This window comes from Cryptomeria japonica, chromosome 1 (assembly GCF_030272615.1).
Source record: "Cryptomeria japonica chromosome 1, Sugi_1.0, whole genome shotgun sequence".
NCBI lineage: Eukaryota > Viridiplantae > Streptophyta > Pinopsida > Cupressales > Cupressaceae > Cryptomeria > Cryptomeria japonica.
The window spans coordinates 523,948,164-523,962,913 of record NC_081405.1 but is presented as its reverse complement, the minus strand read 5'-3'; the positions used below and the strand labels follow the sequence as shown (position 1 = coordinate 523,962,913).

Genomic DNA, 14,750 nt, shown 5'->3' with positions numbered 1-14,750 from the left:
TTTAGATAAAGTTACAAATTAAGAAAATTATATAAATGAACAAAATAGTCATAAATTACACTAGCGCACAAAATTAACGTTGGGAAATCGTAAATGATTAGAACCCCAAAACATCCCCATATTAAAAAAACATCTTACATTTATGTTTGTAAATTAATAGACTAGACTTAGGGAATTCACTTCTTGTCACTTCCATATGGCCAATAATATCTCCTAGATAGAGTAACAATGTTCAATCCAATATTTAATCTCCAAATCTTAAAATCCTCTCAAATGTGAGAGAACCCCTTCGATATATGAGAAGGGGTGGCAAAATACTGGAAAGGAGAATATAGCTATCATACCTATTCAGTAATTAAAATAAATAAATAAGATATTATATTATTAATTATTGAACGGTATTTGATGAACTATGCTTTATAAAACATATAAAGGGCATAAAATAATAAAAATGTTATAAGACCCCTAATAACATTATGTTCTAACACTCTTTATAAAACATATAAAGGGCATAAAATAATAAAAATGTTATAAGACCCCTAATAACATTATGTTCTAACACTCCCCCTTAATGTTAATAGGAGGCGTAACCTATCAATTTATATAAGAGTAAAAATAAGTACCTAGTAACATAAGTCTTCTTTAACAAAATTAAACAAAGACACATTGTAGGCCAAAATGGAGATCGTGCATTTCAGACTACATGAAAGTCATCTTGTCATAATTTATAATCTCAAAGTTATAAATAATGATACTTATAATGGCCTTACAAAAAAATTATTGAAGCCTAGGTAAATTCATACTAACCTACCCAAGAATTCATTACTTAGTGTTCTAGGTCTAGATAACACAAAGTTTCACAAGTGGAAGAATAACAAAGAGAAGAATTATAATATGTCTGAAGGACTTATACAAAATGAGATAACCATTAGAAGGTGTCCTTGTCATGCACACTCCACTTAAATAGTAACTCCTTAAGGCCAAGCATTGATTTGAATTTGAAGAATTTGGTACTGTATAGAGGTTTGGTAAAAATATCTGCAACTTGATCTTCAATTTGGAAGAAACTAAGAGAAATATCTCCATTTAAGACTTTATCATGAATAAAGTGAGATTGGATTTCAATATGTTTTGTCTTTTAGAAAAAAAAAACCTACATCCCCTATAGGGGGACGTTTCCAAGACACGGGCTCTTGGGGGAAACATCCCCCCACAACACCACCACTTTTGCCACCTTTGTCAAGGATGCCGCTAGGTCACTTGCTATATGGTACATGCCATTACATACTAATTGCAACCTTTAACTTTGTGGAAACTAATTGGTCTTTCATGAGGCACTCACAAAGATGTTATATTGCAGATTTTGCCTTGAAGATTTCAATTCATTACTATTTTGTATCAAAACTGCCTCACCACCGCTTCGTCGTCGTCCCCTCACCATCCCCAAATTTAGGCCCTTGGTCCTCCAATCCCTGAAACTCGTCCCCTCGTCAGGAAACTCTATGGAACTATGTGATGAATAGAATTTTTGGCAAGCACAACTAATGAGATTGGTAATGGAATAAAAATTCATCTAAATTTCATTTAGAAGATGATTCAGCCAAATAGCTTCTTTAGCTCTTTCAATTCAGAATTCTATATTCTACTTATGTAGAAGAGAGGGTTACAATGGTTGTTTTTTAGAACTCCATGTAAATGCACCTCGACCAGACCTAAGCACATATCTTAAAATAGACTTTTGGACAATAGAATCCCTTGCAAAGTTAGCATCCAATATTCGTGCATTTGAGCATTTTTAGCAAAGACTGAAGTTTAAAATGCCTTTAATATACGTTAAGTATGTTTTGCCATTATCCAATGTCGAATATAAGGTTCTTGCAAGAACTGTGATGCTACACCTTCTACATAGGTGGGTCAAGTTGAGATATTGTGAGATAAATTAAGCTCCCAATTAATTGAAAATAAAGAATGCAGTTAGATTTTTCATAGGGAGAATGAGAATCGAGTTTAAAACTAGTTTTGATAGAAATGGCTATCAATTTGCAATAAATCATGTTAAATTTAGTTAGAAGAGTTTGAGCATATTTTTTCTGTGATAAAACAATGGACTGATGATCTTGAAAGATTGCCATACCTAAAAACCAATGAAGATGACCTAAATGTCATTTCAAAGGTCAAATTTAATTTATTCTTGTATTTGTGAGTTAAAGAAGACTGCCTGTGATGAACAAGTCACCCACATATAGGACAATGATAATTTAATTATTGTCAAATTCAACAAAGAGATCATTATCATATTTGCAATTCAAGAACCCAAAATTTTAAAAGAAATTATTTATTTTGGACAATCAAGCTCGAGGAGCCTATTTGAGTCCGTAAAGAGATTTTTTGAGTTTAGAACTTAAAAGACGTAGGTTTCTTTATTTGGTTGTAAGAAACTTTTTGGTAGATACATATATACTTCTTCTTGAAGATCGCCATTTAAAAAAGCATTTTTTACATCTATTTGATGAAGTTCCCATTATTATTCTCAACTAGATGGTTGTAAATGTGACCTATTAAAAGATAAACTTTTATATTTAATAGTACAAACAAACGTTCATAAACAATTCAAAACTTTTATTTCAATCTTATATTTAAAATTTTAAATATCAAAATGAGGATGACCTTCCCAATATATCAACTTTTTCTACTCTTCTTATAAGAAGAAAAAGTAATATCAAATTTCAACTCTCAAGAAAAGTCATCAAAGACGGCAAAGCCTTACTAAGTGAGCACAAATTTAAACGGTGAACACAGAAAAACAAAGATGATAATCAAAATCACTTTAACTCATCTGATCGTTCTAAGAACTATCTTAAAACATTTTTTTTCAAAATACAGTAAAATGCAATAACTGTGATAAACTAGGAAAGAAAAATAAATTGTTATTTTGAAAATAGAAATAATAAAAGATTCTTCACGAATAAAAACTCTAATCAAAACTAAACGTAAAGAAAATTCAAATCAGAATCAACACAAAAATAGTGCTCTTTATACAGCTCCTTCTACATCATCAAACAGCAACTAGATCCTAAATAATGGAGTTTCCAAATATATGACCTAAATTAATAACATCTTGTTTGATATTAAAACATGTAATGAGAAAATATATCTAGGAGATAATTCTGTTAGAAACACTAGGGCATGGGAAATTAAAAATCCTAAATGAATCCATCGGAGATATTCTATTTTTCCCTAAATTAAAAAAAAAAAAGAAAAATAAAAAAAACTTTTATCATGTTCTTAGCTCACTTATGAAAATTTCAAAATAACTCTTCTTAGATATAATAGTTGGTATAATGAAGATCCAAATAAAACAATTGTTGTTCAAGGTTCTCAGAAAAATGGCTTTTCAGTTGAGTGACATTTTAAAATAAAATTGTTATTATTATCTATACAGCTAGAAGCAAAAACTCAATTTTGGCATGAAAGATTGGGGAACCTGAACATCAAAAGTTTAAATGAAATGCTTCATCATAATCTTGTAATAGGGTTACCTAAGATCAAAAACCAATTAGAAACATGTAATGGTTGTCTCCTAGGTAAATAACATTCTTTACCTTATAACAAAAACCAAATGTGGAATTTTGAAACTATAATAATTAGTAATCTTCTTACAAATAATTTTTATACACAATCCGGATTTCATTTATTGTTGAAGCTAGTATCCATGTGCAGATTCAAGCAGTCTTGCAACTTATGATAGGGAATTATATTCAAAATAAAATTGTAAATAGTAAATAAAAGGCATATAAAGTATAAACATGTCAAGGCATATTAAGTAGACACGAAACATACCATGAAACCAGAAAGTCAATAAGCTCTGTATGCTTATCCATGTATTCCAAACAATGGTTGGTAGGGCTGACTTTCTGGCTCAATAGAGTACACCAAATAGTTACTACATCCTTTCTAGCCTGGCATATTCAAGAAGATCAGTGATTTAGTTCAACTTATGCTCAGCATAAGTACTGATAGAAACAGTTAAAGATTTATGGAATCTCACTTCCCATCCAAGAGTTGATAATTTCAGAACAAGCAATTCTGGAAGGTCCTCCTTGCAAGTTTCCAGTAATAGCTGCAATATCTGTTCTGGATTAGGCTCTGTCTCACTATCACCAAGAAGCATCTGCCTCATCGCTGACAAATTTTTGTCTACTTCTTCTAATGCCTGTTATGATGAATCAAAAAGATAAATCACATAATCAACCAAAACAAACTTCAATGTAAGTGCCTCTGATTGAACAAGTACGATGTTCATGTGCTGATTGTATATGCAGCATGTGTGTGAATAAATGTAGCACATATACGCATGCATAATGTATCCATGTCTATGGTGCTTTTTTACTGTCCAAATTTTGTATTCACGGAGCTTCAATCTCATGACCAGGATTGGGAATAAACCAACCTTTGCCAATACACCTACACTAGGAGTATCAAATTCAAATATATATATACACACATAAGACATTAAGAATATAAATGCAAAGCATATTATTTTGAAAAAATGAGAAGAAATAAGAATTAGAGCCACAAAAGATATTAATACTAGAGATTACTACAGTACAATTCCTCCAAACACAATCACAGTAAGGACATATTGTTATAGCATATTGAAATCAGAGAACTTATTAAGGAAATATAGGAGATTTAGCTCACTTAATGGCAGTAAAAAACTTCATCTTTAGGAATTGATCTAAACAGCAGTAAGAATGAATTTGATCAGTTATTGCAATCGGAACAAACAATCGTGAGTGTAGTAAGCCATCAGAAAAGGTTAGCAAGCAATGAGACACAGTGAATTGTAAGATGCCATCCAAGCAGTCCAAGAAGTAGCTAAGCAATCTAATCACATCAAATGGGTAAGAAAAAACCAGTAGTTGCAGTAAAACTGAAGGTATGCAGTCCTCCAATCAAAAAATGCTAAATAGAACTGAGGCCAATCCACTAGAAAGAATCAATAACGGACTGCAAGAGAAAAAATTATGCCAGTTACAACAGCTATGACCTTTCATACAAAACAGAGGAATTATTGTGTTGAATGTTGATTGTAACTAGGGTTATAGGGGTTCGGATTGCAGGAATTATTGTGTTGAATGTTGATTGTAACTAGGGTTATAGGGGTTCGGATTGCCTTAAGGCAACATCCGAACCCCCTTTAGGACCGGGTCCTATCCTAGGGTAACGTGACCCTATCTTATGCACAATGCCACGCTATGCTAAATACACGCCATTTAATTATTGGCACCAAAAACCACGGAGGCCGACTTACATTTCAAGGAGTAAAAGATGCATATAAATAAGTGACAATTTGCAAGTCAACACACAATCATAAAGTTCAAATCATATACAAATGCGATTTAGCTCTGCTGTGCAAATTCTTAAGAAGGGTGCGAAATTAACTTCAAGGAAGAGTGCGAACTTATTCAGATTGGTGTGAAATTGTCCAAGAGGACATAGTGGATTTTGATGCAAGTCTTTGAAGCATACAAGGGACAGATCTGATATGTGAAGATCAGATTCAAGCTAAGTATTGTACTTATATTTAGAGGAGAATATATGATCTGACCTGTGGGTCTTTCATGCTGGGTTTTTCCTCCTTGGAGGTTTTCCTAGGGTATGCTTGTTTGTCTACTGTTTTATTTCTGATTTATGTTGACTTATTAAATACTGCAAATCTGATTACAATCTAGGGCATAATTAATCTATGTTGGCTTACTAAAATACAGCAAATCTGATTACAACCTAGGGCATAATCAATTATATAAATCTGATTAACATACCTAGGGTTTAAAATTACATTGAATACCCCAAAATTTAGACACAAGTTCCAAAAGCACAGAATGAAGAGGGAATTTTACATCTATGAGACTGCTCCAATGATAGTTGGCACCCTGTTAGTGGATTCACACATTGGAAAATGGGCAAGCATATGACATTTTGCTCAACCTACTTAACACAGTTGGAGCAATACGAGACAGTTGTAACCCCTCCTCTATCAGGAGTAGACTTCAATTTTCTTGTCTGACCTAATGTTTAAGAAGTAGGCTTCAATTTTCTTGTCTGACCTAATTTTTAAGGACTGCTCTAAGCTTAGAGAAGAGTAAAATTTAAAATCATAATAAGGTGCACAAACAGCTAAATAGAAGTGAGCTCATTCAAGCTCCTTTGAAAGGCATATAATGATAAGAACATTACAAAAAAAATCCAAAAAAGTGGACGTTTGGAAAAAGCTTTAATTCACTCATCAACATAATCCAACTTTGATCGAATGGATTGAAGTTTCAGCCTTAGGTTTCTGTGTTGTAGGTTACAGCAGCACACTGACATGGGGAGAATATTTAGTTGACATTGTTTGCTCGTTAACCAGTCTCCAATCATTCTGAATGCAGACAACAAAGAAAAACAGTCTAGCTATAGCCCTGACTACAAGCCCTTCTAGGCCATCTGCGAAATGATTAAATTCAAAAAACATTGCTAAATAGTAAATGCATGATAGTAATGCATATTACAAATAAATGAGACACGGATAATTGAATTCTAGGTGTCACACAAAATGCAATCAGAATAATTTTCCTGCTCATCTGCTCCATATAATTTTCAGAAATTTTAGACATGGGAAATTATACGACCTGTGGCACTTGAACTTAAATGTTGCTTAATTTTTCAAAGCTTTATATTCTACTTATTATAAGCTTTTTCTTTGGCAGACTTCTCACTATGTTAATCATATTTGTGCCCTTCAATATTGAGAATGCATGCATTGTGGCCTGATTCCAAAATTTCTGAGATTCATTGCTTCATAGTGGCCAATATATTTATACCTCTTATGCTGAAAAGTGATCCTACATGCATTCATGTTTATTCTCCTAAATGTAGACCATCTGCTTTAACCATTTTAAAAATGAAAAAGAAAAACTCATGGTTGTCACATCCTTCGACTTTGAATTAATCGGCCTGGAAGATAGTGAAATGGGACCTCTAAGATTTCGCCAATGTAACCGCACAGATTGTTTGTCAGAGCTGTAGTCCAGTGGTATGTAACACCTGAATGACAGGCATTCACCCACATTATAGTGGCAATGGCCTTGATATCAATATGGCTTGATGAATGCAGCTTCTAACATGTTATTAGTATGACCCCGCAGATTGTGATGGGGTACTTACACAAAGAGTCAAATTTAGAAACCAGTATGCAACAACCACATGGATTGCAATGAGGTACATTCACAACCTTGACCCAAACTCAAAATCCAATGGGCATGTGCCTCACATTATAGGGGTTTCCATGTTTGCTTGGCTTGGTGTATGTGAAAAAAGAGTTGATTTCCATAATTCAAAAACTAGCATGCCAAGGTGACCAGATTTTCAACTAAAGAGAAGTGTAAACTCTGTAAACTGTAACTGGTTTAATTTTATACCTAGGCAAAAAAAAACATGATCGCACAGACCAAATAATAATATATTTGAGATTTTCACAAGAAACAATGGAAAATGGGTGACTATAAAACATTTTGATCAACCTACTTAACAGAGCTGGAGCAACATGGTACAGCTGTAAACCCTCTACCAAGAGTAGGCTTCAATTTTCTTCTCTGAACTAATTTGGGTGCGTATAAGACATTTCGATAAACCTACTTAACAGAGTTGAAGAAATATGAGACATTTGTAACCCCTCTATCAGGAATAGCCTTCAATTTTCTTGTCTGACCTAATTTTAAGGAATGTTATAAGCGTAGGGAAGAGCATAATTTTAAACCATAATTATAAAAACAGCTAAATAGCAGTGAACTCATTCAAGCTCCATTGAAAGGCATGTAATGATAAGAACGTTACAAAAGATAATCCAAAAAAGTGGACGTTTGGAAAAAGCTTTAATTCACTCATGAACATAATCCAACTTTGATCAAATGGATTAAAGTTTCATTCCGGAGACCCGTAGACTAGTTGGAAGCAGAAATTAGGGTTCCCTACCTCTGGGAGGATGTTTTTGCAGTTTCGAAGGCTTGCATGTTGGAATTTGTCAGTTTGGATTCTAGATTCCTTCTGGGTTTTCAGAAAGCTTCATAGTGAGGGTACATGCATATCAAGTTATGAAGTTTGACCGACTTACTATTTTTAGTAAGTGGAGGCAGAAGCAGTAGAGTTCTCTGAGTTTTTCTGGGTTTTCTGAGAGCTGTGCGATGGTATAAAATGCAAACCAATCTGAAGACCTTTCTGAGACTTACTATTTATAGTAAGTTCGGCAGCTACTCAAAATGTGGAGAAAATCACCTTGAAAACACTTACTATTTTTAGCAAACACTTACTATTTTTAGCAGTATCCTATTTATAGTAAGTACTATTTTTGGTAGTGCTATTTTTAGCAGGAGTCAACAGCTTAGCTCAGTGTCTATTTCCGGCAATGCAGTTCAGTACCTTGGCCTCAATTCATTTTGGCAGTATTCAGCATTTGGAAGAGGAAGTATTTTTTAATACTTTATTTTTTATCCATGGCCTAGGTGAAATTGTTTATGACTTCTAGGGGGCAACTTGGTGTGTTAGAGATTAAATTATAACTCTATGCAAATGGGCGATTTCCTAAGTATATTGTCTTAGTTGTATTTTTATTTTTGAAGTCATATTTGAGCACCCACTTAATACATTATTTTATGTGCCTTATACTCATCAAAAATGGCAATTTATGGTGAAAATGAATTGGGCGAACTTGTGCAAGGAAATGAAATGAAATGCAATGCCAAATGTGGATGAAATGGAATGGCATTTGGTTTGGGCACATTTGGAGAGCATTTGAATTTGAATTTGGCTGGCAAAAAGTTATAAATACAAGCTTTGGGCTCTTATTTTGGATATCTATGAAGAAATTATAACGAAGTGCTGCCGAAATTTGGAATGAAGCTTCGGGGAATGCATACCTCCTAGCTGCCGCTTGATTTCTTGCTTGCAATACAACAACTATTCGAGCTTGTGACCTCTCTTCATTCAGAGGAGTGGATTGAAGAACAATGTTGCAGAATTTGTGTCAGTTTCAGAATTTGGTTGGCAAAAAGTTATAAATACAGGCCTGGGGCTCTTATTTTGGGTATCTATGAAAAAATTATAACGAAGTGCTGCCGAAATTTGGAATGAAGCTTTGGGGAATGCATACCTCCTTGGGCTCTTATTTTGGGTATCTATGAAGAAATTATAACGAAGTGCTGCCGAAATTTGGAATGAAGCTTTGGGGAATGCATACCTCCTAGCTGCCGCTTGATTTCTTGCTTGCAATACAACAACTATTCAAGCTTGTGACCTCTCTTCATTCAAAGGAGTGGATTGAAGAACAATGTTGCAGAATTTGTGTCAGTTTCAGATGTTTTGGTGTGTTTTCTTGAGTGTTCATGTTGCTGGTCGCGGTGTGTGCTGAAGGTGTTTTTTGCTCGTGGCTCCTTGTGTGCTTGATGTGTGGTTCTGGGTATCCACTTCATCTCTTCCTATGCCTTGGGCGATAAAGTTCACCATTTTGCAAATCTTGAAAAGCTGATTTGGATTTTATGTAGCAAGTCGAACTTCCCAGCTGAGTCGTCCCCTTTCCTTGGCTGCCTTGGGTTGCATGCTGATTGTTTGTGGTGTTCACGGTGCAGGTTTGAGGTTCTATTTGTGTTGTCTATGTTATATCTCTCATTTGCTTTTGATTTGGTGCAATTCGGAGTCGATTTGGAGAAGTTGTGAGCATTTTAGTGTGTCCGTAGCTTGTTGGTCTGAGTATTTTCAGTGTGTTACTGTTAATTTCAGAATTTGAAGTTGGTTGTGTGAAGAGCTTTCTTGGTGTGCCTTGAGCTTTTGGTGTTGGGAGTTGTTTTTTTGGAGTGTGTAAGTTCATTGGTGTGGAAAGAAGGAACTTGGTTATTATTTGCAGTTGTTGGTTCTCCATTCTCTACTTCTATGATTCGTGATGTAATGCTGGTAGTAGTACTAACAGCAGTTCCTATTGTTCTTTCTTGTCCCACTGCATAAGTGGAAGAGGCTGGCCATGCCGCCTATCTTGGAATAGTGATTTCTCTTAGTTTGTAATCCATATTATGCATTGTAAGCTGGTTAGTAGTACTAACAGCCATCTGATTGGATTATTGCTTTAAGACCCAATGCATTAGTGGAAGAGGCTGACTTTGCCGCCTATTTTGGATATTGTAATACTATCCTCCCACTGCATAAGCGGTAGAGTTGATTTGAATTTCATTTCTAGTCCTCCCATTAAGCAAGCAATTGAGTGATTGCATTCTTCAGTTCTTTGGCTTGTCCTTGGCTGGTTTACTGCCAAGTGATTGCATTGTTTCAATATCCCGCTGTATAAGCGGAAGGCGATGCGAAGATTGTAATCATTTTCAGTTATTGGCATCTACCGATCCCCTCGACACTATATGCCCTCACCCTCCTAGATTGGGCTCTCGGTGATTAGAAAGTGGAGGGTTACCTTCAGCAGGATTTGGTTTTCATTTCCTAACATTAACAAGTGTTGTGTTGAATGTAACTACTTTGTGATCAAATCGGAAAAAATTGAGGGGGATATTACAAGGTTTCTGTGTTTTAGGTTACAGCAGCACACTGGCATGGGCCAAATATTTTCATATTGTTTACTCCAAAACCAATCTCCAATAATTTTAAATGCAGACAACAAAGAAAAACAGTCTAGCTACAGCCCTGACTACAAGCCCTTCTAGACCATCCGCGAAATGATTAAATTCAGAAAACATTGCTTGCTGCAATCAGAATAATTTTCCTGCTCTTCTACTCTATATTATTTTATCAGAGAAATTTCTGACATGGGAAATTATACGAACTGTTGCACTAGAACTCAAATTTTGCGTAATTTTTCAAAGGCTTTATATTCTATTTATAATAAGTTTTTCCTTTGGCAGACTTCTCACTAGATTAACTATATCGGTGCCCTTCAATATTGACAAAGCATGTATTGTGACCTGATTCCAAATTTTCTGAAATTTATTGCTTCAGTAATGGCCAGCCATATCTAAACCTGTTGAACTGGAAAGTGATCCTACAATGCATTCATGTTTATTCTTCTAAATGCACACCATCTGCTTTAACCATTTTGAAAATGAAAAAGAAAAACTCATGGTTGTCACATCCTTCGACTTTAAATTAACTGGCTTGGAAGATAGTGAAATGAGACCTCTTAACATTTCACCAATGTAACCGCACAGATTGTCCGTCAGAGCTGTAGTCCAGTGGTATGTGACACCCGAATGACAGACATGCCCCCCCAATGGCCTCGGTATTAATATGGCTTGGTGAATGCAACCTCTGGCGTTATTAGTATGACCCCACAGATTGTGATGGGGTACTTACACAACGAGTCAAATTTAGAAACCAGCAAGCAACAACCACATGGACTGCAACGAGGTAAATTCACAACCTTGACCAAAACTCAAAATCCATTGGGCACGCCCCTCGGGTGGGTGAATTCAAAGGAAGAGTTAATTTTCATAATTCAAAAACTGGCATGCCAAGGTTACCAGCTTCTCAACTAAAGAGAAGTGCAAACATTGTAAATTGTAACTGGTTCAATTAATACTGATGCCAAAAAACATGATCGCACAGACCAAATGATCATATATTTGAGACTTTCACAGGTATCAATAGTGTAAATTGTCTGGATAACACTGTTTGATGCTTTTCGTTTTTAAATGAGAGAACATGGAAAACGTTGATACATTGAATTTCAGAAATAAACTGTCTCCTCGCAGCAATAAGGCAGTTCAGGGATCAAACGGACATGGAATGAGCCGTGATGTAGAAGTATGGGGTCCCTTTAGAACGTGACCCATGTTTATGAACTTTAAAGCTGCAATCCGATCCTACCCCAAAACCCATAGACACGCCCAACAATTGACAATGGGGTCCAATACCTCTGATGTTAAGTACATGGAATTTCAAAAGTGTGCGTAATTTTATCTCACGCTTCGAATTGGATGTGTCCAATTTCAAATTGTGTCACAGATTCCATGGAATTTCAAACTGTCCGGGTGAAATTTCAAATTGGGTATGTGAAATTTGAAATTGGGATTCCGTAACTTAAAATGTGTCCAACAAGTGACCAAATGTATCACTGAAAAAGACTAAAACCAGAATGGAACAGCATTTAAAGATCATTGTTCAATATCAATCAAAAAAAGAAAAGAAAAAGAAAGATTCCACAAATTCAATTACTGACCTTATCGAGAAGCCTGACTTCTGCAACGGTCTTTGTATCGAGAGCCATGAGAGCATCTCTGGTGGCCTTCACCAGTTCTGCGGGCGTTTTAGGCTTCTTGAAAAATGAGAAAGCCATTGCTGCTTGGAACTGCATTTGATGTATGTGGATGTAACAGTGTCTTATGTCCGAATGATAATCAAATTATAGCTCTGAAAATCCTGCTGTTCAGAGCAACCCGTGCACAAAACATGATCATCGAATCAAAGCCAAGAAGCAGCTTGAAAAAGGCAAAGGTATTAATACTGGGACCTCTTTTTCTCTCTCCTTGATATGTATGAAACACGTCACAGCGTGGAGTACTATATGTCACGTCAGATGTCTGGTCAAATTAGGGTTGGATAAGTCTTCCCCATTAAGAAAGGAATGCATCTCTGCTTTTTGGTACGATTTCAAAGCTGTCCCCATAAGTAAACCACTAAAACAGAGGCTCATCAATTCTTGAAATTCAGACACTTGCAGTCATAAATACGTTGTAAGCAAATCTCAAATAATAGTGTGGTTTGTTAAATTAACTAGTGTTATGTGATAATATGGTGTTTTCCTCTAAATATTGCAATAATAAAATTGAAGGAGAATTATAGTACTATCTAAATATTTAAATATATTTGATAATTTTTATATTAAAATGGTAATATATAGTTTATAGCAGTCATATTTCACTTATTTAGGGTTGTGTGTTGGTTAAATAAAAATAAAGTGAACAATGTAAATAAAATAAAATAAAATAATTTACAATTTAAAAAATTTAAGATAAATGTATTTATGATATATATAATTATACAATTTGAAATATAGTATGCTTCAAAAAAAATGGTTAGTAGGAAGGGGTCAACCTTACAAATTTTAGATCTAAATTTTAAATTTTCATATCCAAATGAGATTTGATATTAAAAAATAATTTTAGATAACATAATGTGAACTTGATCCATCTACATTATTTCAAAATCATATTTATTTCAATTAACTATCTCAATGCATTAAATTTTAAAATTTAATTCAATCATATTTTATTTATTTATTTTACACTAAATTTATTTTAAAAGTTCTAATTTAATTATTTTTATTTTCAATAATAAATTAATTGATAGATTAATAAACAACGTTAAATTTCTTTACAAAATAATTGTCTCTTAACCTTATAATAAATACTATGTAATATTTTAAAATTTCATAATATTGTGAATGTGTTTTTCTAACTTCACCTATAAAGTATTTTTATATCACAATGTAATGTTAAATACTTATTAAATATAATGCATAAGAAAAATTAAATTGAATTAAATACATTTGAAAGCATTTTATATGAAATTAAAATTTGAATCTCTAGTTTGAAAGTGTAGGGATCAAACAAGTAAACTTAGATATGAAAATGAGAAAAAAATCACATTTTGTGCAAATGGCTTAGTTGTAGATTTTAATGTGCATGCATGATTTGATTTAAAGAAATGAAATGTAGTAGAATAAAATAAGTATCAACTTGGAACTTTAATACATGCAAACTCACGACAAAATGTAGTTATCATTACCATGTAAGGTACTAAGAACATGTTTGCAAGGTGGCCATATGTCATTGGCCATCATGAAAAAACATAAATAAGTATTTTGTGGAATATAAGATCTTGAGAAACTTAAATTTATTTGATCATCCATACTTAAATTAACAAAAAAAAAGGTAAAGCGTCATCTTTTTGGGGGTCTATACTAGAAATTGATGACGAGTATTGAGAAAACAAAGCAGAAATAGAGCAATAAAACTACAACAAACTAAATAGAAAACACAAAATTGCTTAGAGACCAAGAATTATGTGGTTCACCAAAATTGGTTATATCCACAAGAAAAGTGGATTTTATTCTCCTTGAATGATTGTAGCAATCACATCAATTTTCATCAATCCAAAGAAGTTTTCTTTCACCAATTTTTATCAAACATTATGTTGAAAATGAAGTCATGGGAATATGGAATGAGAAAAGTTGGAGGAACCAAAAGATGTTGTCAAATGGACTTCACAATTGAATAATCTCCTACTTGAAGTCCAACCCATATTGCAAGGAGTTAAGTTTGAATATTTCACCCACTTCTCTAGACTTTATGTCACATATTTACCAAACCAAGAGAAGCTCTAGAGAACTCCAGCTTCTCTTTTGCAGTGACCTTCATCAATGCATCTGCAAGATTGAGACTAGTATGAATCTTATCCAGCTTCATCTTACCTTCTTCAAATACACTTATGATAAAATGATACCAAAGATCTATGTGAGCTTGGTTTGTGAATGAAAGGCTAGATTTTTTTCCAAATGAATTACACCTCTATTGTCACTATACAAAGTGAAATCTTGTTGTATAATTCCCAATAATTTAGCTAATAGACATTGCAACCACAACATCTCCTTAGCTCCTCTAAAGAGTGTGATATATTATCCTTTCATAGTGGAAAGAGAAACCACCCTGTACTAC

At 34.0% G+C, this 14,750-nt stretch overlaps 1 protein-coding gene across 2 annotated transcripts in view; it reads right to left on the bottom strand.

Moving 5' to 3' along the window:
- LOC131060109 (uncharacterized) overlaps positions 1–12,738 on the bottom strand; it is a 125,844-nt gene extending 113,106 nt beyond the window's left edge. For both annotated transcript variants that reach the window (XM_057993224.2, XM_057993217.2), the window contains exons 1-3: positions 12,254–12,738; positions 4,049–4,213; positions 3,841–3,959 (exon numbers count right to left, since the gene is read on the bottom strand). In XM_057993224.2, coding sequence (XP_057849207.1) covers positions 3,841–3,959; positions 4,049–4,213; positions 12,254–12,388 — 419 coding nt within the window. In that variant the 5' untranslated portion in view covers positions 12,389–12,738. The remainder of the gene's footprint in view (positions 1–3,840; positions 3,960–4,048; positions 4,214–12,253) is intronic.
- Positions 12,739–14,750: the final 2,012 nt, after the last annotated feature.